Source organism: Pecten maximus, chromosome 3, assembly GCF_902652985.1.
Source record: "Pecten maximus chromosome 3, xPecMax1.1, whole genome shotgun sequence".
Taxonomy (NCBI): domain Eukaryota; kingdom Metazoa; phylum Mollusca; class Bivalvia; order Pectinida; family Pectinidae; genus Pecten; species Pecten maximus.
This window is the reverse complement of record NC_047017.1, coordinates 14,805,245-14,830,430: the sequence shown is the minus strand read 5'-3', so window position 1 is coordinate 14,830,430 and position 25,186 is coordinate 14,805,245. Positions and strand designations below refer to the sequence as shown.

Genomic DNA, 25,186 nt, shown 5'->3' with positions numbered 1-25,186 from the left:
AGGAGATATACAGTATAGCAAATGTTCTTAGATAGGAGATAAACAGTATAGCAAAGGTTCTTAGATAGGAGATATACAGTATAGGCAAGGTTCTTTAATGGGAGATATACAGTATAGCAAAGGTTCTTAGATAGGAGATAAATAGTATAGCAAAGGTTCTTAGATAGGATATATGCAGTATAGGCAAGGTTCTTTAATGGGAGATATACAGTAAAGACAAGGTTCTTAGATAGGAGATATACAGTATAGCAAAGGTTCTTAGATAGGAGATATACAGTATAGGCAAGGTTCCTTAATGGGAGATATACAGAATAGACAAGAGTCTTAGATGGGGGATATACAGTAAAGACAAGGTTCTTAGATAGGAGATATACAGTATAGGCAAGGTTCTTTAATGGGAGATATACAGTATAGCAAAGGTTCTTAGATATGAGATATACAGTATAGCCAATGTTCCTAAATGGGATATATACAGTATAGACACGATTCTTAGATAGGAGATATGCATTATAGACAAGGTTCTTGGATGGGAGATATGCATTATAGACAAGGTTCTTAGATTGGAGATAAGCATTATATACAAGGTTCTTAGATGGGAGATATACAGTATAGCTAAGGTTCTTGGATGGGATATATACATAATAGACAAGGTTCTTAGATGGGAGATATGCATTATAGACAAAGTTCTTAGATTAGAGACATACAGTAAAGACAAGGTTATTTGATGGGAGATATAAAGTATAGCAAGCTTCTTAAATGGGAGATATACAGTATAGCTAAGGTTCTTAGATAGGAGATATACAATATAGCAAAGGTTTTTAGATAGGAGATATAAAGTTTAGCCAAGGTTCTTAGGAGGGATATATGCATAATAGACAAGGTTCTTAGATGGGAGATATGCATAATAGACAAGGTTCTTAGATGGGAGATATGCATAATAGACAAGGTTCTTAGATGGGAGATATGCATAATAGAGAAGGTTCTTAGATGGGAGATATGCATAAAAGACAAGCTTCTTAAATAGGAGGTATACAGTATAGGCAAGGTTTTTAAATGGGAGATATACAGTATAGCCAAGGTTCTTAAATAGGAGATATACACTATATGCAAGGTTCTTAGGAGGGATATATACAGTAAAGACAAGGTTCTTAGATGGGTGATATGCATTATAGCAAAGGTTCTTAGATAGGAGATATACAGTATAGCCAAGGTTCTTAGATAGGAGATATACAGTATAGCAAAGGTTCTTAGATAGGAGATATACAGTATAGGCAAGGTTCCTTAATGGGAGATATACAGAATAGACAAGAGTCTTAGATGGGGGATATACAGTAAAGACAAGGTTCTTAGATAGAAGGTATACAGTATATGCAAGGTTCTTAGATAGGAGATATACAGTATAGGCAAGGTTTTTAAATGGGAGATATACAGTATAGCCAAGGTTCTTAGATAGGAGATATACACTATAGGCAAGGTTCTTAGGAGATATACAGTATATACAAGGTTCTTAGGAGGGATATATACAGTAAAGACAAGGTTCTTAGATGGGTGATATGCATTATAGCAAAGGTTCTTAGATAGGAGATATACAGTATAGGCAAGGTTCTTTAATGGGAGATATACAGTATAGCAAAGGTTCTTAGATATGAGATATACAGTATAGCCAATGTTCTTAAATGGGATATATACAGTATAGACACGATTCTTAGATAGGAGATATGCATTATAGACAAGGTTCTTGGATGGGAGATATGCATTATAGACAAGGTTCTTAGATTGGAGATAAGCATTATATACAAGGTTCTTAGATGGGAGATATACAGTATAGCTAAGGTTCTTGGACGGGAGATATGCATCAGACAAGGTTCTTAGATTGGATATACGCATTATAGACAAGGTTCTTAAATGGGAGATATACAGTAAAGACAAGGTTCTTAGATTGGAGATATACAGTTTAGCCAAGGTTTTTAGAAGGAATATATACAGTATAGACAAGGTTCTTAGATGGGAGATACACAGTATAGACAAGGTTCTTAGATAATGTGTCCACACAGTGGTCAAGGTTCTTAGATAATGTGTTCACACTCTGGTTAAGGTTCATAGATAATGTGTCCACACAGTGGTTAAGGTGTTTAGGTAATGTGTCCAAATAGTGGTCAAGGTTCTTAGATAATGTGTCCACACAGTGGTCAAGGTTCCTAGATGCTGTGTATACATATACATGTAGTAGTCAATGTTCTTAGATGCTACATTTATGTCTACATAGTGGTCAAGGTTCTCAAATGCTTTGTTTACACAGTGGTCAAGGTTCTTAAATGTCAATACAGTAGTCAAGATTCTTTAATGCCAATACAGTGGTCAAGGTTCTTAAGTGCTATGTCTACAAAGTGGTCAAGTTTTTTAGTTACGGTGTCTCTACAGTGTTGTAAAGGTTCCGAGATGACGTTGTGCCTACACAGTGGTCAAAGTTCTTAGATAATGTGTCCACACAGTGGTCAAGGTTCTTAGATAATGTGTCCACACAGTGGTCAAGATTCCTAGATGCTGCGTTTTTAAACTGTTGAATGTTTTCCGAAAAGGTAGTTAAAGTGTCAAATGTTTTTTTTTTTTTTTTTTTTCGCTTCTGAACAAATTATTTTACTGGGTAAATGTATATTTATAATATATAGGCACTGCTTGTTGTCGAATCCTTTTGTTATCCTAATAAAAATTGTTGAAATAACAACATAAGTAGGGAGGGGTCTCCAAATAAATAGTTACAATAATATGAACATACAAAATGTATGAACAATAACAGATCGCGGTCTTGAAATAACAATGCGGCGATATACGATGTCTGATCACAAGAAAAACATTTTGTTTCAGGGACGCAAAGTTTGCTGTTTTCTTTAGATGGAAGATTAGTAATTTGCGCGCTTAACATTAAATATAAAATCTATCAGTGAAGTTGTGGATAAGGTGGAAAGTAAATCTACGTCTATCCGAACTGTATGGAAAGCTATACTTTCGTTTTCTATTATTATTGACCAATAAGCGAGCGTGATAGATTGGTGGTGTGTTTTTCAGTCAATCAGAGCGAGGTGCTTAACGAGGTTCTTGGATTACTATCATACCTCGCCAGTTAGATAATATCCCAATTGGAGTGCCTCCCGCAAAGCGGAAGTTCCGTGTCGCCTCCGCACAGCGACGAGTTAGACAGCTCGGTTAGATAACCGTAGAGAATCGGCCTAGGTGTTCCGAATGTTTGTTTGACATATCTTATCATTCTACATCAACATGGCTGACGTGAGTATTGACTAATGCATGGTATTTAGAAAATCTTAAGGTCAAGAATTATGTTTAATTTTAAAAGCGAATAAATACCCACAAGTTTGAACAAAACAAGTCATGAAATATATATATGTTGATATTACAGATAATTTCTCAAAGTCTTAGTACGGAATAATTACAAGTCACACAAATAATCAAATCTGAAAAATAATCATGCTTTTATGCTCGTAAGTGTCTATAGCACAAAATCGGAGCATTTGTTTGGTTTTAGGTAGGCGTAAACACTTTTGGTTTGACCATGCAATGCAAATGGCGACTGTGAATTAAATTCGATAAATATTGTATAAAGGGCGCGAAAGTAGCAAGAGTTTTACCTTTAATTCAGTCAATTTTAGTTTCAACATAATGTTATTGGCTTTCAATATGGATTGGATATCAGGCTAAGATTATGTAAGTCCAAACTACCACAATCAAAATTTACATATTCATCATTATAATTAAAGGGAGAGAACTACAACTTATTGTATATTGTAAAATAAATCCATTACATGTATATTTATCGTCGTCATTCCATTGATTCAGATTTATTGAGTTGTCATGCACGAAATATACATGTCATAAAGTCTCTGTCAATACGTACACAACCATCGTTGGCCAGGAGAATTACGTTATATAATATCTATCTACTTAAAAAAAAAAAAAGTTTCTTCTTTTTGATAAGTATCGGATTACCTATATTCATATTAAGTGCAGTCACCACAATATATGATAAGCACTAGTGCTGAGCGATATTATCGATAAACCGGTTTATTTTGACACGAGTTAGTCGGTACAATATACCGTTACACGTAATTCAAAACCGTTTTTTTTCCGGTTTTCTGGTTTCACTTTCACTTTCCTATTACTTTTGTTTATGACCAGTCAGACGCTTTAACAGTACGTAGAATATGCAAGCCTCGATATGACTTGGATGACCCACACTTTGAATCAATGCAAGCATGGCGGATGTGAAGTACGTCAAACAAGAAATATCTTTAAAAAAATATCTTTAAAAAAGATAAACGGCATAGTTTTATTGCTTGTGGTTATAATGTAAAACTACTGGTGAAATAAATTAACGAACTACATTGTAATTAATAAATGCACAGTTTCAGCACGGATAACAAAATTATATCAGTTTGAATCATTTTTGGTGATAATAAGACTGGAAATGTGTCATTTGAATAGATGCATCCACTTATTCAGCTTGCATTCAATTTCAAAGGGACATCACGGTAAAAACGTTGCAATTTTCACTGAATGTACGCGTTTTGTTCCTTTCCAGTTATGTTTCTGTGCTGTTCCAATTTTCACAGTCAATCCCTATGTCCAGCTTGACCACTCGATTTAGTTGGGAATCCCCCTCTAAATTTAGCGCGGAAATTATTTTTAGATCATTACGTGACTGTTTTGAAATCGTGGCAACACTATCTATATTCCATCTGGGTTAGTTAGATAACGATATTATACACAGTGGTTTAAATGTTAAATAACACGTTCTGTAAATATTATGTCACACATGTTTATGTGTAAATAAGTGTAAACACTGTTCGTATAGTATAGTGACAGTAGCGATGTACTGGTACAGACTGTATTTGTGTAAATATTACCGAGATTATTATGGCCTACTATCAAACATTCAAGCAGAATACGAGCGGCGTCCGTATTACTGCTGTTTTCATGTTTGAACTGTTACAATCTATTGTACTGCTTCCCAAGTTTAATTCTAGGATTGTGTTTGACCCATTTTCCTATTATTCTCTTCATTGCGGAAGCTGTTATCGTTTTCAATTCCAGTCGATTCACATTGGAAGCCATTTTGTTTCCATGTGTTTTACTTTGTTGTGCGCATGCGTTTATCGTATATGTCACAAAATTTGCATATTTAGAGTGATAACATTTTAATAATTGATAATTCATGTTTTTATGTACATACATCATCAAATTCGAATGGTCATTGTTCAGAAGGTTATTTTTTTTAAAGAGATACACAATAATATGATAAAAAAATACAAAATAAATATTGGTTTACCGTGAGGTCCCTTTAACATTGTTTCGTTTTTAACTGTATATCTGCATTTTGCATTGACCGCTACATTGACCAATCACATACTTCATCTTGACCAGAACGCCACCTGTCGCGTCATATCCGGGGCAAAAAGAAAATTAGACGGTTATGTCGAAAAAAAAGAATACTAAGAACATAGCTAATTTAAGTTGACATATTTGACATGAAATTTTCACTTATTTAAACCTATTTAGGCTGCGAGAGGAAATATATCTTAATAACGAGAACGAGCGTCTTGATACATTGTCGCCATTTTCTTCAACTAATTATCAAACAAATCTCGGACCAATGTATCCGGAATCAAGTACAAACTAATAAAACAAAATTAGAAATAAACAATAAGATATCTGATTACATGACTTGAATATACAGAAATCAAGAATTGTATACTATTCATTTAAATGCATCTATAAAAAACCGAGTAAATCTGCAAGAAAATTTCCCTCACACAACACCAAGTCTCCATCATACCTATAGCTACCCTGCAGCTGCGCATTTCTGGAAGACATATACAAGGATGCATACTTAATAGAATGGGTAAAAAAACTTCACATACAAAAAACAAGTTATTAAGCTGCATTTAAAATGATATTAATTTCAGTAATTTAACAAGAATTGTATTAAACTTTAGTAAATGTTTATGACTTCTACAATATTCAAGAAATCAAAACTTAAGGCACATACAAATTTTGAAATACAACAATCATATAAAATACACTTTGTACCTATACAAGATGCTATGAACACAAGAATGATTACATTTGATACAGTAGATCAAATGCAGATTATCATTCTGAAACCCATCAAGCTTGTCATTCAAAAATAAAATAATACCAGTAACATACTAAATGGTAAATCCTTTGTGGTAATACGAACTATTTTTATTTATACATATATATAAACTTTTAACTTGCAATATCACTATGTTGTGCACAATAATGTATTATACCATGTGATTTCACTTATAGAGTAAACCATGAAAAATATTCAAACAAAGCAAACAAAGAACCTTAAACTTCCTCTGCTATATCAATAGCATATCAAATATCAAATACAACCATACAATATGTGATTACTTGCAATGATAATGTTATATTCTAATACGGTTCAGCATATTGTGAAATAAAACTCATGCAAAACCAGCACATTATATTCATCACTCGATCACCTATATAAATCATCAAATATAAATCATTTCTCTACGACAAATCGTCTCGCAATGTACATAAGGAAATTCAATAAAGTAATCATTTGTTCAATGAGAAACACGATGTAAATCATTTTAAAATATGGTATTACAAATGTAAGCAATGTCATGACAAATATCTATACTAGGGGAGGTGGTCGGGCACGGATCTTTGACCTTTTTTTTACGTCTAGGTCAAGAAAAGAAAACCATCTGGCATTTTGGGCTGGCTCACCTTTCAAATGTGCTAAGTACTCATTTCCTTTTCCTACATTCCTCATCGCAAGGACACGTTTAACTTTGTCCTCGTCTGACGCCGTGTTAGAAACTTCCGCCGGATCCACGTGATCCGAGTCTCTGAAGCGAAGTGGCTTCTGACGAGCACGTTGCAGGCGACCAGGCAAATCTAAAATCAGCGGCTTGGTTGATTGCATCTTTGCTAGCCAAGGCTTCTGATTACGTTTCACTCCACGAACCCTTGGCGGATATAGCCGTGTTCAAACCATCGCGCCCTGGAATCCCAGGGCATCCAATCAAATCGCGTCTTACATTCGAGCTTGGTTTCACCGTAAACAAAAAATGGCGGCGCCCAGTTTAGAGCTGCCATGTCGTCTATGTCATGGTATTTTGCCTAAAAAGCAGAGACGTACGATATTTGGAGAAACATTTGGAGTTCTCAACCAATTGGTAGAAATAATTGATCATATACCTCATCAAAATGACTCAAAAGGGAAGTTTATATGTGGTTTATGCTGGAACAAATTGAACAGACTCGCGAGAATTGAAAATGACATCGAGACTAAACTTAATGGATTGAAGGAAGAACGCCATTCTCTTGTAATTAAGCTGAGAGACATGCACAGGTCAGAAGTGGGTGTTGGTAAACCTTCCATTGGAACGCCCGTGTCAAAAAAGCATTATATAGTTCATTCTCCAACTCCACGTAAAATTAAAAGGCCACTGAGAAAGACGCCAGACAGATCTAGACCAGCCCGAGTACAAGCAGACCCTGGTACATCTATGCCTGTTCAGATCAGAACAGATACACAGGGACATCATGAAGATGATCAGAAGGAGAACGAACTTACCGGTACAGCGACCAAAAGAAAAATGAAAACAAGTAAACAATTGTTTACCTGTGCTGGCAATACTGATCATGAGCTCGAGGTAAGCAATTAAATGAATGGTCGTGTTCATATTGATGATATATATTTGCCATGCAGGACAGCATGTGAATGTTTATTTAAGAAACTTACCAAACCATGCAGTTCTTATCTCTAAATGTTAATTAAGCAAATTAATTTGTAGCATGTATAAATGCCAATATTTGATAGATAATTAACTATCCATTATTTAGACACTGCATGGGGTTGTGTGTTTCAAAAATCTCAAAAATGACACACATATGCACAGATCTATTAAACTTATGCACACAAAGTGTTTGAAATTAGGAACATATAAAAAAAAATCAGGAAACAGAAATAAAGCATATCAATATTTAAAAATGTGTAACAATATAAGCTTTATAAAATTAAAGAAATATACATGTATACACAAAAATACTGAAATTGAACACTGCTATAATTTTTTCCTAATTTTGTATGTTTTGTTTTTGTTTTAATTGATTTTAAAAGTAGTATTAAATATAAAAAGTGTTCCAATTTTTGTACATATTGTCTATTCAAGCACTTGAATAACCACATGAAATCTTTTTTTTTGCAACAGGTGGCAAAGAATTTGAAAAAAGATCTGGTTTGCCTTACATCAACAAGTCAACCTTCATATCTGCGAAGGACATGTGATGTCCTGGCAACATTCAGCTTTGCATCATTGAATGAGGAGTTGCTCACAAAAGCACCAGTGCTACACAACATCGTTTCGAGTTGTTTTGAACAGAGCAGTCCAGTTGCAGTGGCAGTGACAGTGGCCATGATTTTGAAGCAGAAAAATATGCACATGTCAGGTTTTCATCATGTATTATCACAAATTTTAGATAATGGCGGAGCAACAGATGAGGTAAATAAATGCCCCTTTTGGTCAATCAGTGTTATATATACTAATAAGTAAATCCACTGTTACATATGTATCTATACATTAACATATATTCATAGAGTTTTACATCCAATTAGATATGTATGTAACACACAGATAACTGCAAGATTTTTAGATTTCAGATTAAGATCCAATATACTTGTATACTACAATGCATCTGATGTTTTAGTTGTTATATATGTGTGTTCATATAGCACACAATACTTGTTTAATTGTTTCTTAGTTTATTGACTGCACAGTGTACTTTTCCAATACATTTCAGTGCATTAACCTCCTTAACAAGCTTGGGTTATGTGTGTCAGCCTCTGCAACAGCTAAGAAGAAAGCTGATTTGATGATGAGACAACAGAGTCATATAGAACAACTGGTTGAGGCAGAAAAGAGAGCCTATGAAGAAAAAACAGGTGAGGATGCATTGTTGACATCAGATATTGTTGGTGATAACTTTGACATCAGTAAAAGTCCATCTCACATGAACAAAGAAAAACAAAGAAAAAGTTTCCACTGGTTCATGTTGGTTGGACTGCAGAAGAGAGTTTTGAACAGAGCATTAGGGAATGATGTTCCTGTGTTGCCTATAACACAAGTGGAAAACAGCATCTTCATTCCCAGTCTTGAAGAATGCAGATCACTTGAGAATAACTTCACATTTCATATCATGAAGGTTCTAGTGAAGTATCTGTCTTGTTTCAAGAAGTATGAACCTCACTTATCCAAACATATAGATCATCCTCATATACAGGAAATGTCAAAGAAATCTGACTTTGCAATACTGGAGTTACTGGATAAAAATGAAAATAAGAGTGAGGACATGATCAGTATTTTGGAGCACATTCACCATAATTACATTCCATGCACAGCTGAAGACCATGTCATTAGAAAGAAAGTATTTGGGGGTGATGTGCTTACAAATGAGAGAGCATATTCAGCACAATTAGCTATGCTGAATGGAGCTACAGAAACTGAGCAGCTAGCAGGTGTTATACATAGGCCTGAAGGACTACATAGAATGATGAACCTGTGTCTGGTAACAAATTATAGACCCTGTTGAAGTTGCTGTTGAAAGTTCCGTTCTGTTGTCATTTCAAGGTAGACATTAGGAATCATTCTTATATGTCCGATTCAGATATTCCAAGTATAATCAATGGCATTTTAAAGATTCATATTGCCATAAAATTATATTGAAACCATGAATAAAGACTGGTATTTTCAAAAACTGTTAAATTTTAAAATGATACATTTAAGAATTATAGGGTTGGTGTTACTGTACATCCCAATATGAATATTATTAAATAATTATCATTTAATGTTATATTTTCCCTGTGATTTATTGTGAAGGCTCTGATTGTGGGCTACCAAATTGATATGTATTTTGCCAGTTATTATACATGGAATATATGTATCGTTGATATATACTGTACAGGGTGTTAATTGGAGTTGATATCTGTACAAGCTGTTTGTAGTTTGATATATATAATGTATTGGTTACCAACATCCAACTCAGTATGTACATGTAAGCATTATATTTTTACTTGTAATTTGCAATTTTTTTTTTTTTAATTTACATGAAAATTACATTTGTTCAGTCTATATTGATGAGCATTTGTTCATCAAGGTTTTAAATAATGTTGACAATTTCAGCCACCAGGGCCTACATGTACATACATGATTTCTTTCCTTTTGACATGTTTGTAGTACATTGTAGCTAAGCATGCTGGGCATGAGTTGAGTGATGACTGAATTTAATGTTACATTACATAAGCATGAGTATTTAAGCTCCAATTTTGCACAAATCCTCAATTTTGATAAATTGCTTACATTTAAGAAAAAAATAATTCAATTGATAAGTGAATTAATCACTTAATTCATAGATGATCAAACAATTATATACATATTCATGTAAAATTGGTGTTTAGATACAGTTTGTACATTTGATGCTAACACATTTTAGCTCACCTATGGCAAGTGAGTTCATGTTTGGCACAATGTCCGTTCGGTTTCCCTTTAAACAAATCCCCAAAACCAAAAGGCAAAGAGAACTGGTATTGGGCTTACTGGAGTGAAGGCTTACTAAGTTTGTTTAAATGAATAAACTTAAATAGGTTAAATAGGCTAAATCATTAAAAAAAACTTCTGCTAATTAAGCAATAATGACAATATTCACTGACAATATTGACCTCAACATTGATTAATCATAAAGAAAACTTTCAGGTGTAAATTACCAGTTGATAAGTTATCTGATTTTCGTAATTGAGAAATGTGTGTCATTTAAGTGCGAGTTTTCAAAAAAAAATCACTTTTATTGCAGATAATCTACCAGCAGTTCTATAAAACTTCATCAACCATTGACAGAGGTACTCTTTCACAGTTAAGAAACATTGTGCACAGAGTTGATGTTCAAGGACCAGATAGAGTTATAGATAGCTACAGGTATGTTATTTCTTTCATGGGTAAGAATATGTCTACAAATTTATTAAATTTACACCTTGTCATGTGGGTGGCATATCACTGATATTGCATGGTCGAATGCACATTAATATACACTAATTATTGCTGGCAGATAAATTTTTATTAAATCTAAGCACTTTTGATATCAAAATCCATTTACCAGATATTACTATAAAATGACGAAAGGCACAAATAACCATTATTTCTGTTATACTGAAAGATATATCTTGTTTTTTGTTTGTATTTCAGAGCCCATGCTGCTTTTCTCAATGACTGCTTGGATGCTTTTATTGTTGGTGCATGCATGCACCATTTGGGCATTGAAGATGTCGGAGCAGAACCGAAGCGGAAAAAAGTTCTTTTTGAGGCATTGCCATCAGTTGATAAAAGAAAGTTTCTGGAAGATATTGCCTCTGAAATTCAACACAAGTACATTAATCTGCAGAACGGTATGTTATTGGAGAAATTATCATATGATTGCAATTTCTATGTAAAAGTGAAATTAGCAACTACTGCAAAATGTGCAATGAATATATTAAAAGCTTACACTTGTTTGAATATCTCTCCACTTGGAAAATGATTTACATATTGTATTTGTTCTGGATCTTCCACTTCCTGAATAATTTCTTGTCCTGATCTGTAACACCTGTAGTTGATCATGGTGTACAGTGAACTATAGGATCAGATACCTTAACCTTGAGGTCAAAGGTCAAATAAGTGCTAAGCATTCAAGAAAAAGTATCAATTTCCATTCAATAGTACAGAATTTTTTAAATTATTTACAGAAGAGACAAATACCTCCCTTCCCTACACATTTGTTTAAAAGTCATCTTAAGTAGAATAAAGATTATTTTATATTGTATCCTCATATTTTATACTTATTTTATTATTTTTATGCAGATGTTCACACTTTGGAACCCAGATCCCAAGACCTGGATCTCCAGGAACTGCAGATCAAGGAAATGTTCAATTCAACAGAACAGAAGTATCTTTGTACAAACTGCAACAAAGCTTACAAGATGCGTGGCCACCTAAAAAATCATCTGATAAAAGAGCACAGTTGGCAGGATCTTCGTCAAGATCTTCAGAAAGACCAGTCAAAAACGATTGACCACATTGCTCTTTATAGAGCATACTTCATGAAATGTGCTCTTCTATTGAGGGACACCCAGGATGCCTACAGCATGGGAGATGGAGATAGACTAGCAGAAAATGCAAAGTTTCAGATGCTTCTGTCTGGCATTGGAAATCATACAAAGTACCAGTTATGGCTTTTTAGATTTCTAGCGAACTGCCATTGCTTACTAAGTCCCAAAGATGCTTATGAATATAAATGGAACATTACAACAAACCTTAAAGGTGGAACAGGACATAATATACCAAATGACAACTTAGTAGAAATACTTGTCCATCGCCTTAAAGTCAAGCTGCAGGCACAAGGAGCCAATGTAACTTATGCAAGTGCAAGGAAAGCAGCAATGATCCCTTCAAGTTCAAGATGAGATCAAGGAAAATATGATGGCACAATGCGAGATGAAACCAAAAGGAACAAGCAGAACTGCTACATCTATGACGAACCGACATCAATTTGATCACAAATGAACTGGTGGCAGAAAATGTGTTTGATTACATTCCTGGAAGACAATTTGAAAATTTTAAGAACTTCACTGATTTATTTGCCAAAGTTAAAATAATGGAACTACATAAGTGGATCACCAAACAAAAAGAAAGACTGTCTTATGAAACAATTTGAAACTGACCTAACATTTAGCTATTCCAGCTTTGAAAGTTGATCACAGAAAGTATGTGTTTACTTACTGTGATATACTTGATGGAACACATGTACATTTGACATTTTAAAGCTGAAATTATGACATGACACATATCTAGTGTCATGAGAAACTCTTTCCTTAAGTGTGAAAGGTATTTGACTGTTAAATGTAATGCATATATGGTAGTTGATGTATATATGATGGGTATAAAATGTAAATTGGATTATTTCTTAAGAGATGTATGCATATAGTGAACATGTGTTATTAGTTCCCTACCGGTAGGAGACCTGTATTGTTTTAGCAATACTCACAGAATGCTTGTTTTAAAGAGATATATGATGAACATGTGTTTAAGATGTTTCTATGCAAATAAGACTATTTATTCTACAAAATATGCATGTTTAGGAAATCTCCGATTGTAAACATCATCATGCAGTAGATACATTGACATCTTTTGTTGTAGATTTATATTTGTGTATGAAATGAAAACAGCAAAAAGAGTTGTAGTAAATGCATGAAATTTATTTGCTAGTAAGAATTGTTTTAAATATGTAATGAACCCTTATCTAGGAATTGTTTGATATGGAAGCAAAATTATAGATGAAAGTTCCTACATGGATCTGTATAGGGTGTACTATTTTCTGACGTGATTGTTTCATTCTATTACAATGGTGTGTGTTATGGCTATGTCACAATAGCAAATTAAACAGTCATAAATCCAAACACTTTGTGATAAATGATAATGAACATAGATTTCGTTTAATCTTTTTATTACAATTCTAAAACATTGCATCATCATGCAGATGTTGTCTGATCGTCATAATTTTCATCAGTATCGCTGTCAAAAGCATCATCCATTATGTCATCTCCAAACATGCAATTTATAATATTTGTGATTTCAACAGAAACATCATAAGACCAAATAGCACAATTTATCAAAACATCATCTGGTGTAAAAAGTGATTCAACATGATTTACTATAAAGTAAATAACTTCATCTGTTAGGCCATGAGTTGAAAAGTCGGATAACTTAAACCTCAGGGAATCTAATTTCTGTCTCAGTAGAATTCTGTCCGACATGTCCACTTCCCTGATCATGACATCCACAGATGCTGGTGATTTGAAATGTGTTGCTGGATGTGAATTCGGACAACCACTTGATGCACACTTGCAAAGTTTTTCACATATATCACAACATAGATGTAATGGGTCAATTGTGTCTGTTTTAGTGCCATATGAAGTACATAGCACCTCACACCTACACTTAGTGTCTTTTACTAGTTTCACCAACTCTTCCTCTACTCGTTTTAAATGCCCCTTGTGACATTTATAGATAATAAGTTCCTGGGAAAAAAACTCCATCTCTTCCTGCTCTTCCCATTTGTTGAACTAGAGTGTCCATTTCCCTAGGCAGTCCATAATGAACAATGTTGTGTACACCAAAGAAATTGACACCCATTCCTGCAGAATTTGTACAAATTAAAACTCTTATTCTCCCATCTTTTGCCATATTTCCTCTTATGTAATCTTTCTTGCTTTCAACTGTTTTGCTATGAAACATGTCAAAAAAGTCACTTTTACCAAATCTTTTCCTAAAAATTGCATATATTTTGGAAACATCACTAATAGATTCGGAAAAAACAACATGTCTCGGGAAGTTTTCCTTTTGATTTTCCAATCCAACTTACAACCAATTAAATGTATCTTCAATGTCGCTGTTGTTTGGTATACACATTGAGGATATCTTTATATTTTTCCTGTCTGGTGATTCTGAAACAAGGACTGAATTCTGTCGAAAGCAGAGGCTCCTCATAATTTTTCTGCGTTGAGATGGAGCTGATGTTGCAGTTAAAGCTGCTATTGGAACATCGGGTCGAACAGCACGTAGCTCACCTATGTGGGAAAACCACTCCCTGAAGGCAACATCTTTCTGTCCTTCACTTGACCCCCTGAAATTATACACATAAGAGTGTTGATAAAGAGATACAGCAGGTAACTTGCATCATCTATGGACTGTTATAAGACAGAAACATATATACAATGTATATATGCAGGGATACACATGTACATTCCTGATATACATCATTATTAAATGCACTTTACATCTCGGTGTTACATTTGATTTAAACGTATATTTTCATTTCAAAATATTTTATTCAATGAAACATTTGAATTAATTTACATACAATATTTCATAATATACTGTACTGTATAGAATTTAGATATAAAAATGGATTGGACATGTACAACAGGCTAAGCCTATACAGGTCGTTTCCGTACTTCCGTTATCATAAATATTATAAATAATCTTAGTGATATAGTTGTATGTCTAATACGCGTATATTTATTTTATTAATCTCACCATTGGATTACTGTGTGCGCTTCATCTACGACGAGCACTTTCAATCTGTCTCCGTAGGATGTCAACATGTTCCTCCACTTTCTTTCGCCTACTAAAGCCTCTGGACTCCCGAAAACAAAATTAAATTCTCCATTGATAATGTATTCTTCCTCGGCCAAATCTTTTCCAATGTAGGTTGCCTTGAACCCGAGGTTTCGCAGTCGATCAGTTTGTTCTTTCATAATACTAACAAGTGGCGCAACAATTACGACGATAGCGTTTGGAAAAATGACAGGCACACATTCGTAAATCATGGATTTACCACTTCCTGTTTTGGTACCAACAAAGACATCTTTTCCAGTACATATAGCTTCTAGACCTTTGATCTGGTTTTCCCTTAAAGATTCAATATTGAAACGCTCTGCGACTTCTCTTTCTTTTTCCTTTATGGCCTCCATGTTTGTTTGTAAACATCACCGATCAGTACATCTGTAACGCTCGTTTTGATTGGTTGAAAATTTATGCGTAAAGGGCGGTAATTTCGAATCTCCGCTAGAGGGCCAAATTTTACGGCTATATCTGCCAAGGGTTCGTGGAGTGAAACGTAATCAGAAGCCTTGGCTAGCGAAGATGGGTTGATTGTGACTGTGGTACTCTTTGTAAATTTTGATGGGGCTTCGGAATCAATGGAAATAAGTCGCGAATTTGTCTTGGCAGAATTGAAATGGATTTGCTATTATTATTGCCTAATGAAACTGGGCCGGTGGGCTTTCCAGTATCATTTGAAGCAGATGAATTTGTGCTGTCATTTGACAAATCCTCAGATCTCTGGGTAATATCAATATCTGTAGGTTGATCAAAATCGTCATGGGGGTGTTTATCCACATCTGTAGTAGCCACATAGCTGTCATTTTGCTCATTTTGTGAGATGATAGTTTTCTTGACAGTGGGTAGAAAATAGCCTGTAAGTTCTGGAACGCGAACAAATGCTACCTTCAGTCTGTTCTTGTGAATGGGACGTGGAAGAAGTTTTCCAGAATCTTTATCTAGTAGACGCGCAAGGTGATCTGAAATGACACTGTTGACGACATAGGGACCAGTAAAAAAAGTTGAAGGTGTCCGACTGGAACTGGAACCGAGATGAAATGTTAACAATGAACAAGAGATCCCAGAGGGATCTTGGCGCCCACCATTGAATGATCTTCATAGGTTCCATGTCAGATTGATCTTTTCTCTACTTTTCCCTTCCTCTAAGTCTTACTAATCCGTGTAAATTCAGAAACAGCCCTCTAGCCCTTTTCAAACAAGGGGAACCTATATATAAAATTTAAGATTTAGCGATAATGGCTGTCTGTCGGCCATGTTGTTTTCGGACTGGTCCCAAAATGCAACATCTGGGACCAAAGGGAATCTAAATATGAAATTTGGGAAAGATTGCTTCAGTACCTTCTGTAAAATAGCGATAACAAACTTCAATTGTCAAAATCCAAGATGGCTGCCTGTCGGCCATGTTGTTTTCCGATTGGTCTTAAAATGCAATATGCATAACAAGGTACCAAGGGGAACCTACATATGAAATTTGAGAAAGATCCCTTCATTACTTTCTGAGAAATAGCGATTACAAACTTCAATTGTCAAAATCCAAGATGGCTGCCTGTCGGCCATGTTGTTTTCCGATTGGTCTCAAAATGCAATATGCATAACTAGGCTACAAGGGGAACATGTGTATGAAATTTGAGAACGATCCCTTCGTTACCTTCTAAGAAATAATGATAACAACGGACGGACAGAGGGACGGACGGCCGGACGGACGGACGGACCACGGACGCAGGGCGATTTGAATAGCCCACCATCTGATGATGGTGGGCTAAAAATTAACTGCAACAAGCCAACAACTGAATCCAGCGAAATACCGTATGCATTATCCCGGGGTCATGGTTGGACGTCAGGTATAATAATCAGGATACTGAATCGTTTAAATGTACGAATCATGATAATGGAATACTTTTCCTTAGACAAACGAAATAAATCAAATGATACCGCGAACCGTTGTCACACTCAGATCCTTCATCTATCATCATGTTGGTGACGTCATGGCACATTGAATTGTATGAAATATATAAAAGACATCATAAACAGTGGAACACGGAAAGTTTCTTCCTGCATCAATATATATATATATACATATATATATCAGATATACATTGTATCATAAATGTCACTAAGTGATACATGCTGTCAGTGGATATGATAGTGTGATTTCATCTGAAGTCCACACCTTACCGCCAACTTAGCACATGGCGTGAAATGTCCGATGTGTGGCCGACGAGCCGAGGCTGACTCGCCGGCCACGCCGGCTAATACACAATAAAAAAATTACATAATAGTAGGTGAACACCAAACCGGATTTAGATTCTCCTCCATGTAATATGTCGTTGCTGACAGGCTGTGAGAGGAAATATATTTTAATAACGAGAACGAGCGTCTTGATACATTGTCGCCATTTTATTCAACTAATTATCAAACATATCTCGGAACAACGTATCCGGAATCAAGTACAAACTAATAAAACAAAATTAGAAATAAACAACAATATCCGGAATGGAGTTATTTCCCCTTAGACATCTCACAGACCAGTAACACCATATACATAACACGCGGTATATCGATAATATCGTGATATTTTCTTAAATATTATGATATATCGTGATGAGGTTTTCTGTTAACGATACCCAGCACTAATAAACACTGCAGCTATAGAAGTAGTACATTTATACATTTTTCTATTGTTATCATATTGTTTTAGATAAGCGTAGCATTACTTAAAATAGGCGTGCGGCAATATTATGAATATTTTTTTCGGAAGCGTTTATGATTAAGCAATATAAATAGGCATGTTATTCATAAAGGTATGTTTTGGAATTCCTATAAGTATTAGTTTTGCTGATGAAAAAAAAAAATTATACCATAACCTCACAACATTACTTGCATTCTTGACTTCATATTTCATCTCTTATGACACTGTTTTAATTCCGATTCTGCACAATGTCAATACTTTTTGAAACTACATGTATTTATTGCACCTGTCTATTTTTGGCCTTTTGTGTCCGTCCAATAGTGTAACCCATGATACTATTTGTCAGCTTCTATGAATAAACCTATAGAATTCCAATTCTTTGTAACCACTCTTTGACATATTTGATAAAAACAAGACATTCTATTTTTTCAGCAATCAAATAAGGAAAGAAAATAATTCGTTCAAAACTTTAAAATCATTGTAAAGGGATGTAAAATATTATTGTATTCTTATATGCTGAATTCATATACTAGTACCAGAAGTTATTGTAGGCTAAAATTCAATCAGGTCGTCTTTATCTGACATTTTCTCATTCAGGACAACAATTCTCTACGCACACACCCACGAACGCCGAACTATACGCACGCACACACAAACACACACGAAGAGATTATCAAAACAATCCACATTTACATGACAAACCAGAAACATATCATAATCTTCTTTCGATAAAAAATGTACATTTGTGTATGTTAGATTATCATTATCATTAATATACGTTTTATGTTTGGAATTCGATTCGCTGCTGTTCTACGAAAGAATCAACAGGCTGGCCACTTCTAGTCTCAGATCAACATCTTAACACCTAAATTTTAAAATGCAACACTTTAAGAGTATTTTTAATAACAAACAAGAGACTACAATGTATTAAGTTAATGATATAGTAAACACTAGCTTAAAAAATTAAAAAAATATTCAGGCATAGTCTGATTTATAGCATGAAATCACGTGAGATTATTGGAATATGCTAACTTAGATAGGCGTGTTGCATAAATGCAAATGAGCCTTGTCATTGTGAAACAGTGTTGTGACGTCATGCTATTGTCTCGATTATGAAAAATGTGTATTGCGTTGAAATGTTCCGTGTTCCACAGAATTTCTAAGCATACTTACCGAGATTCTAGTAGAAATAGATAACAAAACACGGAATAAAAAAAATGATTTATTATTACACATATGGATGAACACATGTTATATCTTTTATATATAATACTGTAAATTGGTACGCAGATCATGCTCTTACATAAAACAAATACTCATTATCTCTGGATTTACTTTTTGAGTTAGACTTAATTCGGTTTATGGTATCGATAAAATACTGTAATCGTTTTTGTTTTGCGGACTCAAATGTTAGCGCATAACTAAGATTTAACAGATTACCGCAATAATGAATTGGTACAATCTGCAATCACAGAAATAGGCGTAGAAATACTGAAATTTCAGTTAAGAATGAGTATCTGGATAAAACCAACATGATCGGAAACTCAATACACTTTCACACGACAACCCTTAATCTAGATGTAATGATTTATCGATCTCAACGGTATTGAAAACAATTAATAGTTGAAATTGGTAGCAGTTTAATACATTATTGCATTCAGTCAAATATATTTTGTGATTCATCCTTTTAATATTTTTGCATAGTAAAACCGGGGTGTTTTCATTGGCCTGGCCAATCAGAAATCGATTGTAACGTCATAATATTGGCGATGACGTGATGTCAAGAATTGTGAAAGGCGAACGAAATGGATGTGTTCCTTTGATTTAGTTCTCCAGATTTTGACTTCAAAACCTGTCAAAATATATGTTTACTGAATAAGGTGATAAAAGCTCGCCAAAATGATATCTTTTAAGACAAAAATTTAAAGACTTTTCAACAATCGCATAGGAAATGAAAGCTCACTAAGATTATATCAAATACGTTATGATTTCAGACTGGTGGTGTCCAGAAGGAAGAATACACAGCTAGGAACGAAGTGAACTCAGAAGAAATTGATACTGCGTTCAACAGCACAAAATACATAAATCACAGATACATTGGCGCTGATGATCCCCTTCGCAATAAAGATAAAGCCCATCGCAAACTTCTGTTAGACGCTGGTGTAAAAATAGAGGATGAACCTGATTCGCTAAAACAAAACCTTGTACTACGTATCAAGTTATATTTTGAGCATGAAGAAAAAAATGAACGTGTAAAATACATCGAGATTAAAGCGGGAAACGGCGAAAAACGCATTGACTGTTACTTGGATACCGAAGGAAAGATGAAATGGGTGTACACTCCGAAAAATATGCTTATGAGGCTGTTTAATCAATTAAAAAATACACTTTTCGAAAGTTGTCAGGCATTTCTGACGGTCGTTCAGATCATCGATACTGCTAAATATCTTATACCATTAATATCGTGCAAGAGGGTCTGGGCGGAACTAAAGCCGCTGTTTCAAAAACATGAAAGTCAACCCTCCACTACTTCCTAAAAGACAACTAAAAGAGCAAATATAGATTTGCCGTTCTAGCGTGTCCGTGTAGCAACCGGCGTTTAATTATATACATTTATACATATACAAAGATATGTCACTTCCTCGCTCCTCTAACTAGCATAACTGGATGATACCGATGTACATAAACCATTTCTTTGTTTATTAAATATTACAGCACACATTTTATCCCCATCACTTATACACACCTGGTGACCAGCAAAACCGGAGATAGCCCCCGGAAACCTGTATCCAAAGGCAGGAACCCAATTACATCCTTACAGGAGGACCTAGGGGTAACGCTGGACCTGCGTTATTAAGAAAATATATTATGTTTAATTTTGTGACCGTCATACAGAACAAAGGGGAACAAATGACCATATATACACGTGTACCCGAGAACATACACGTGTTCCCGCTCCCACGGAGCGTGCGCTTAACACGACAGTCATTTGATGTCATTCCCGCTATACTATCGAAACGCGGGAATATTTAATTATTTCATAGAGAAAATTAACTGTAACTTGATTTCAATTATGGGTGACGCTATTGATTACCAAACATTTTATTACCGGTAAGCCGCAATGTCGCCCATTAGTCTGAGTAACACTACTAGTCGGTGCGACTATTACCAATGATGTAATCTTGGTTTACAAATGGGTATGGTCAGTGTACATAGGTGACGTATAGATATCAGTTTAGCTTAGATGGACCGCACCTGTCCGAGTACATACATGGGTATGTATGTCCATAGTTCTTTGACCATATCTTGAAACATAGAGGAATCGTGTAAAAAAAGTGTTCAGTTGGTTTGAAAACAGTATCAGAAGCAATCAAGGAAAAGCTGGCGAACTTTAGTATCGGTTCTCTGATAATAAACGTAAATGATCAGGAAAAAGGGTAGGGTATAAAAGAAATAATACATTTCTCTTCCCTGCACATTATATATATATATATAAATAAATATATATGACAAATGTATTATTAATTTTGTGAATATCAGTCCATAGCCTATATCTACATCAGGAGACGGATTAATATAAGTACCAAGTACTTGTTTCTGTATCCTTATATTTGTATTATTTGTATGTACCATTGCTATAACCAAATAAAATACAGTTTAAACCAAATAATACATAATAATAGAGCCTATTATCTGAATAAAAATTGACATAAGACATCAAAATGGACAATGTTTAATTGTGTCTGAGAAAATCAATGCAGATTTCCTACATCCAAGATTTGTTTTGAATAGCGTTTATGCCATTTAATGACAAGTAACTGGAAAGAACATGTAAATTATTTTTTTGGAAAACAAAGTTCAAGAGTACATTTCTAAAGAATGTTGGAACACAATATTTCTAAAAATTGTGTGAAAGTTCAGGTGCAAAAAAAAAATGTCAATTACAAAATTGTAGAACGTCTTTGAAGTTCACCTGAAACACAATAGACTGCCGATATGGTCATACAAACAAAACAACAATATATATTATTGATGACTATTCTATAAAAAAGAATGTTCACTTTACATTAAAACGATTTTCACTTTACTATGAGAGTATCTTTAGCTATGAAGACTTTAGAATATACATTTAAAGTGTAAAGAAGAATGTGCATATATTAATGATGCAAAAAGATGGGGGAAACAGTGCATAAGTTACATACAGCGTTAAGTAAGTATGTTTGTTATTAATATAAAAGGTAGCTAATTTATAAGCTTAATGTATGCTCGCAAAACTTAAAAATTAACAAGTGGTCATTGTTAAAATTTATCTTTAAGTTTAATGTTTTCTACTCGGATGTAATTCAAACCAAGTAAATATGTTTTATTCTTCAAACTAAAGGGTAAGCGTCATTTATCATATTTTTTTCAAACGAGGATAACTAGATGGATTAATTTTATCATTAATGTAAATAGATTTTCGCCTATGTGAACAATATAACGTCTTAAAAGAATGAATCCTTTGTTTTGTGTCAAATTTGGTTATGGGTTTTAAAATATCAAAACCAATATCGGAACCCACTCACTTTCCACTTCAAACAAATTGTACTTTTATATTATACTGTTTGCCGGATTGTTACAAATCCATTACGGCGAAATGTAAGAAAGGAGTGTGTAACGTTTATCCATGTAGCATACCAGTGTAAATTTTATTTCTTATTTATTCAGTGTTACGTCATCCTTTGACCTTTTCTATCATTATCATTAAATGCCCATATGTATTTTTTTTACTTTGAGGAACAGAAGTATATACATTTATGTATTTGTATATCCATTCAGCCTAATTATACAATATTGAATGTATATAATTATCCATTATTTCTAAATTATCTTGCAACAAACTATGAGATGAGTTCATTTATATTGTATGTTAAAGTTTGTGTTGTATGTGACTGTGTGCACCTTCAGATGTTATAAAATGTATGTGTGGTGGAAGCACAAAATTTGGCAAATTTCATAACTCAGTCACGTGGGAAATGAGTATCAGTAAAGGGGAAAATATTTCGATTTTGTCACTTATTTGCGTTTCGTACATTTCAATATGATAATTTTTTTCAAGTGAATGTTTGGTTGTTTTCCGAAATAGATGTCTTTTGACATATCAAGACAGTTTACAGCTTAAATATGTATCGTAATGAATACCAGTATTTATAAGAAAGATTTGTAAATTTCATTTTTTTATTTTTCATGTTTGTTGATTTAAATTATCAATAATAAATGCCAGTATAATCTAACTTGCTGTTCTATATTCTAACAGAGACTTCCATGTAGTTTACTGCCTCTTCTGATAATGGCGTCGTGTTGTTATTTTTTCTAACTGTAGCCAGCTTATGTTTCAACGAACACTGTACAATGAAGTTTTATGTGTACACGTTTAGAGTTTAGGTAACAAAGCGGAGTGCACCAATGCACGACGAAATTAAAATTCCACAGATATTGTGTTAAAGTACGAGCAACACAAACAGTCGAAGGACAGTTGGGTTAGGGGGCTTACAGCTATTTAACTCTATATAACTGTTTATTATCAATAGGATGATAGGGTCATGATTTCACACATTTTAAAAGTTGAAATAAAAGGCGAATGTTATTATCATATCACAAAATGATATGTGATTTACTTGGTGTAACATAGACGAGTAGAATTTATGAAACAAAAATGTTGTCATGTATACATATTTTTTTCATTTAGAAATCTTTTTATTTTCATTCCAAAAACATCAATACATATATAAAACATAAGAAAACATGAAGACAAAGAAGTATTGTTTACATAAAAATTGTAAGATAATGAAATGTTGAGCCTTCAAAGGTTCTAAGTAATAAATTGTCTCATTGTTGTAAGGTGAACTTTTTCAATCTGTAAGTCATAATAATATTTGATATAATTTCTTAGAGATAATTTCCGTGAGATTGAATAAAGTAAATTATCAAAATTCACCTTTATTGTAACTTAAAATTAATTTTCCTACAATGAGCGCTAGCATTGGACAACACATAACTTCTATCAAGTGAAGACAATTCCCAAGTTCATGAAATAAGGCAGAAAACAGGGACAAAGAAAACATTTAAAAGTCACACTTAAAACCTAGTCGTTTAGTATAGACCTACTCAGTTTATGACTGTGTGAGTTAGCTCAGTATTTGTTGTGATTTACTTTTTATAGATAAATTGTTCCATAATCAAGTTTTGACATTTTAACAGTACTTTGAAAAAAACAATTATTTATTTAATATCTTATTTTAATTCCGGTTCTGCACAATGTCAAAACTTAAAAAATGTACATGTATTTATTGCACCTATTTATTTTTGTCCTATTGTCTCCAATAGCGTAACGCGTAATAAACAGGTTTCTCTCATATCTCGTGATAATCAATTTCTGTAATTACAAGGGTCGAATTATTGTAATTCTCATAGCCTAAATAATTGAGAAACTTTGTATTCAATGAATGTTGTAAGTTAATTTGGGTGGTCTGTATTAATAGGAAATCTAAAGCCAAACACAAAAGACGAATTTCTGTTCATAGCTGGACTATTGTTGTACAATATTTTATGTGTGTTTCCACGTATAATGAATGCGAGCAGGACACTTCTTTTGTCACCTTTCATGACAGTATGACATATCTTATTCCTTCAATAACAAAAATATTTTCTTTCGTTTATAACCAACGTTGCACACAGCCATTACATCAGCATTGTATTACTCTATTTTTATAACACATTTACTTCTTGGTAAAGGCTGGCATTTCTATTAATACGCAATCGGTAATTTCTATAAATACAGTTATGTAATTTCCATAAAGAGCTTTATCAACGTTCATCGTTCAAGAATAGGCATTTAAAATATGTTTGTTATTTAGTGGAGTAATCAGTCACATGAACATGAATCGGACACATTCCTCTATATATAAGGGGGAGGGGCGTCATGTCAACAGTTATACAATTGTATATATCGACCAGTATACAAAATATATATTGAACTTCGTGTTTATCATGTATTAAACAGTTACAGAAAACTTCCTTAACCTCGTTTCACATATCAACCAGACGTTGTACTGTGTATGACGTATTGCAGACATAAAACGTAGATCAAAGTATTAAAACACGGTATTGTGAAGCAAAACGGCCACGAAATTTAATCATGGCCACTTTGTTAAACAATCTGTATGCGCCTGGA

At 34.0% G+C, this 25,186-nt stretch overlaps 3 protein-coding genes across 3 annotated transcripts; 2 read left to right on the top strand and 1 right to left on the bottom strand.

The window, feature by feature from the left end:
* The first annotated feature begins 3,183 nt into the window (after window positions 1–3,183).
* LOC117324635 lies at window positions 3,184–20,510 on the top strand. Its single transcript, XM_033880559.1, has 2 exons — window positions 3,184–3,285; window positions 19,968–20,510. The coding sequence occupies exons 1-2, from the start codon at window positions 3,277–3,279 to the stop codon at window positions 20,508–20,510; spliced, it is 552 nt and encodes a 183-aa protein (XP_033736450.1). The 5' UTR covers window positions 3,184–3,276.
* Window positions 7,634–13,414, top strand: LOC117323316. Its single transcript, XM_033878456.1, is given in 8 exon segments — window positions 7,634–7,730; window positions 8,289–8,579; window positions 8,878–9,019; window positions 10,924–11,045; window positions 11,313–11,512; window positions 11,964–12,544; window positions 12,546–12,635; window positions 12,637–13,414. Coding segments are annotated over 6 exon segments (1,188 nt in total). The 5' UTR covers window positions 7,634–7,730; window positions 8,289–8,579; window positions 8,878–9,004; the 3' UTR covers window positions 12,817–13,414.
* Window positions 13,587–15,651, bottom strand: LOC117323317 (ATP-dependent DNA helicase RecQ-like). The gene is made up of 2 exons (XM_033878457.1): window positions 15,198–15,651; window positions 13,587–14,784 (listed from the first exon to the last, which is right to left on the bottom strand). Exons 1-2 carry the CDS (start codon window positions 15,632–15,634, stop codon window positions 14,520–14,522), a joined length of 702 nt encoding a protein of 233 aa, XP_033734348.1. The 5' UTR covers window positions 15,635–15,651; the 3' UTR covers window positions 13,587–14,519.
* Window positions 20,511–25,186: the final 4,676 nt, after the last annotated feature.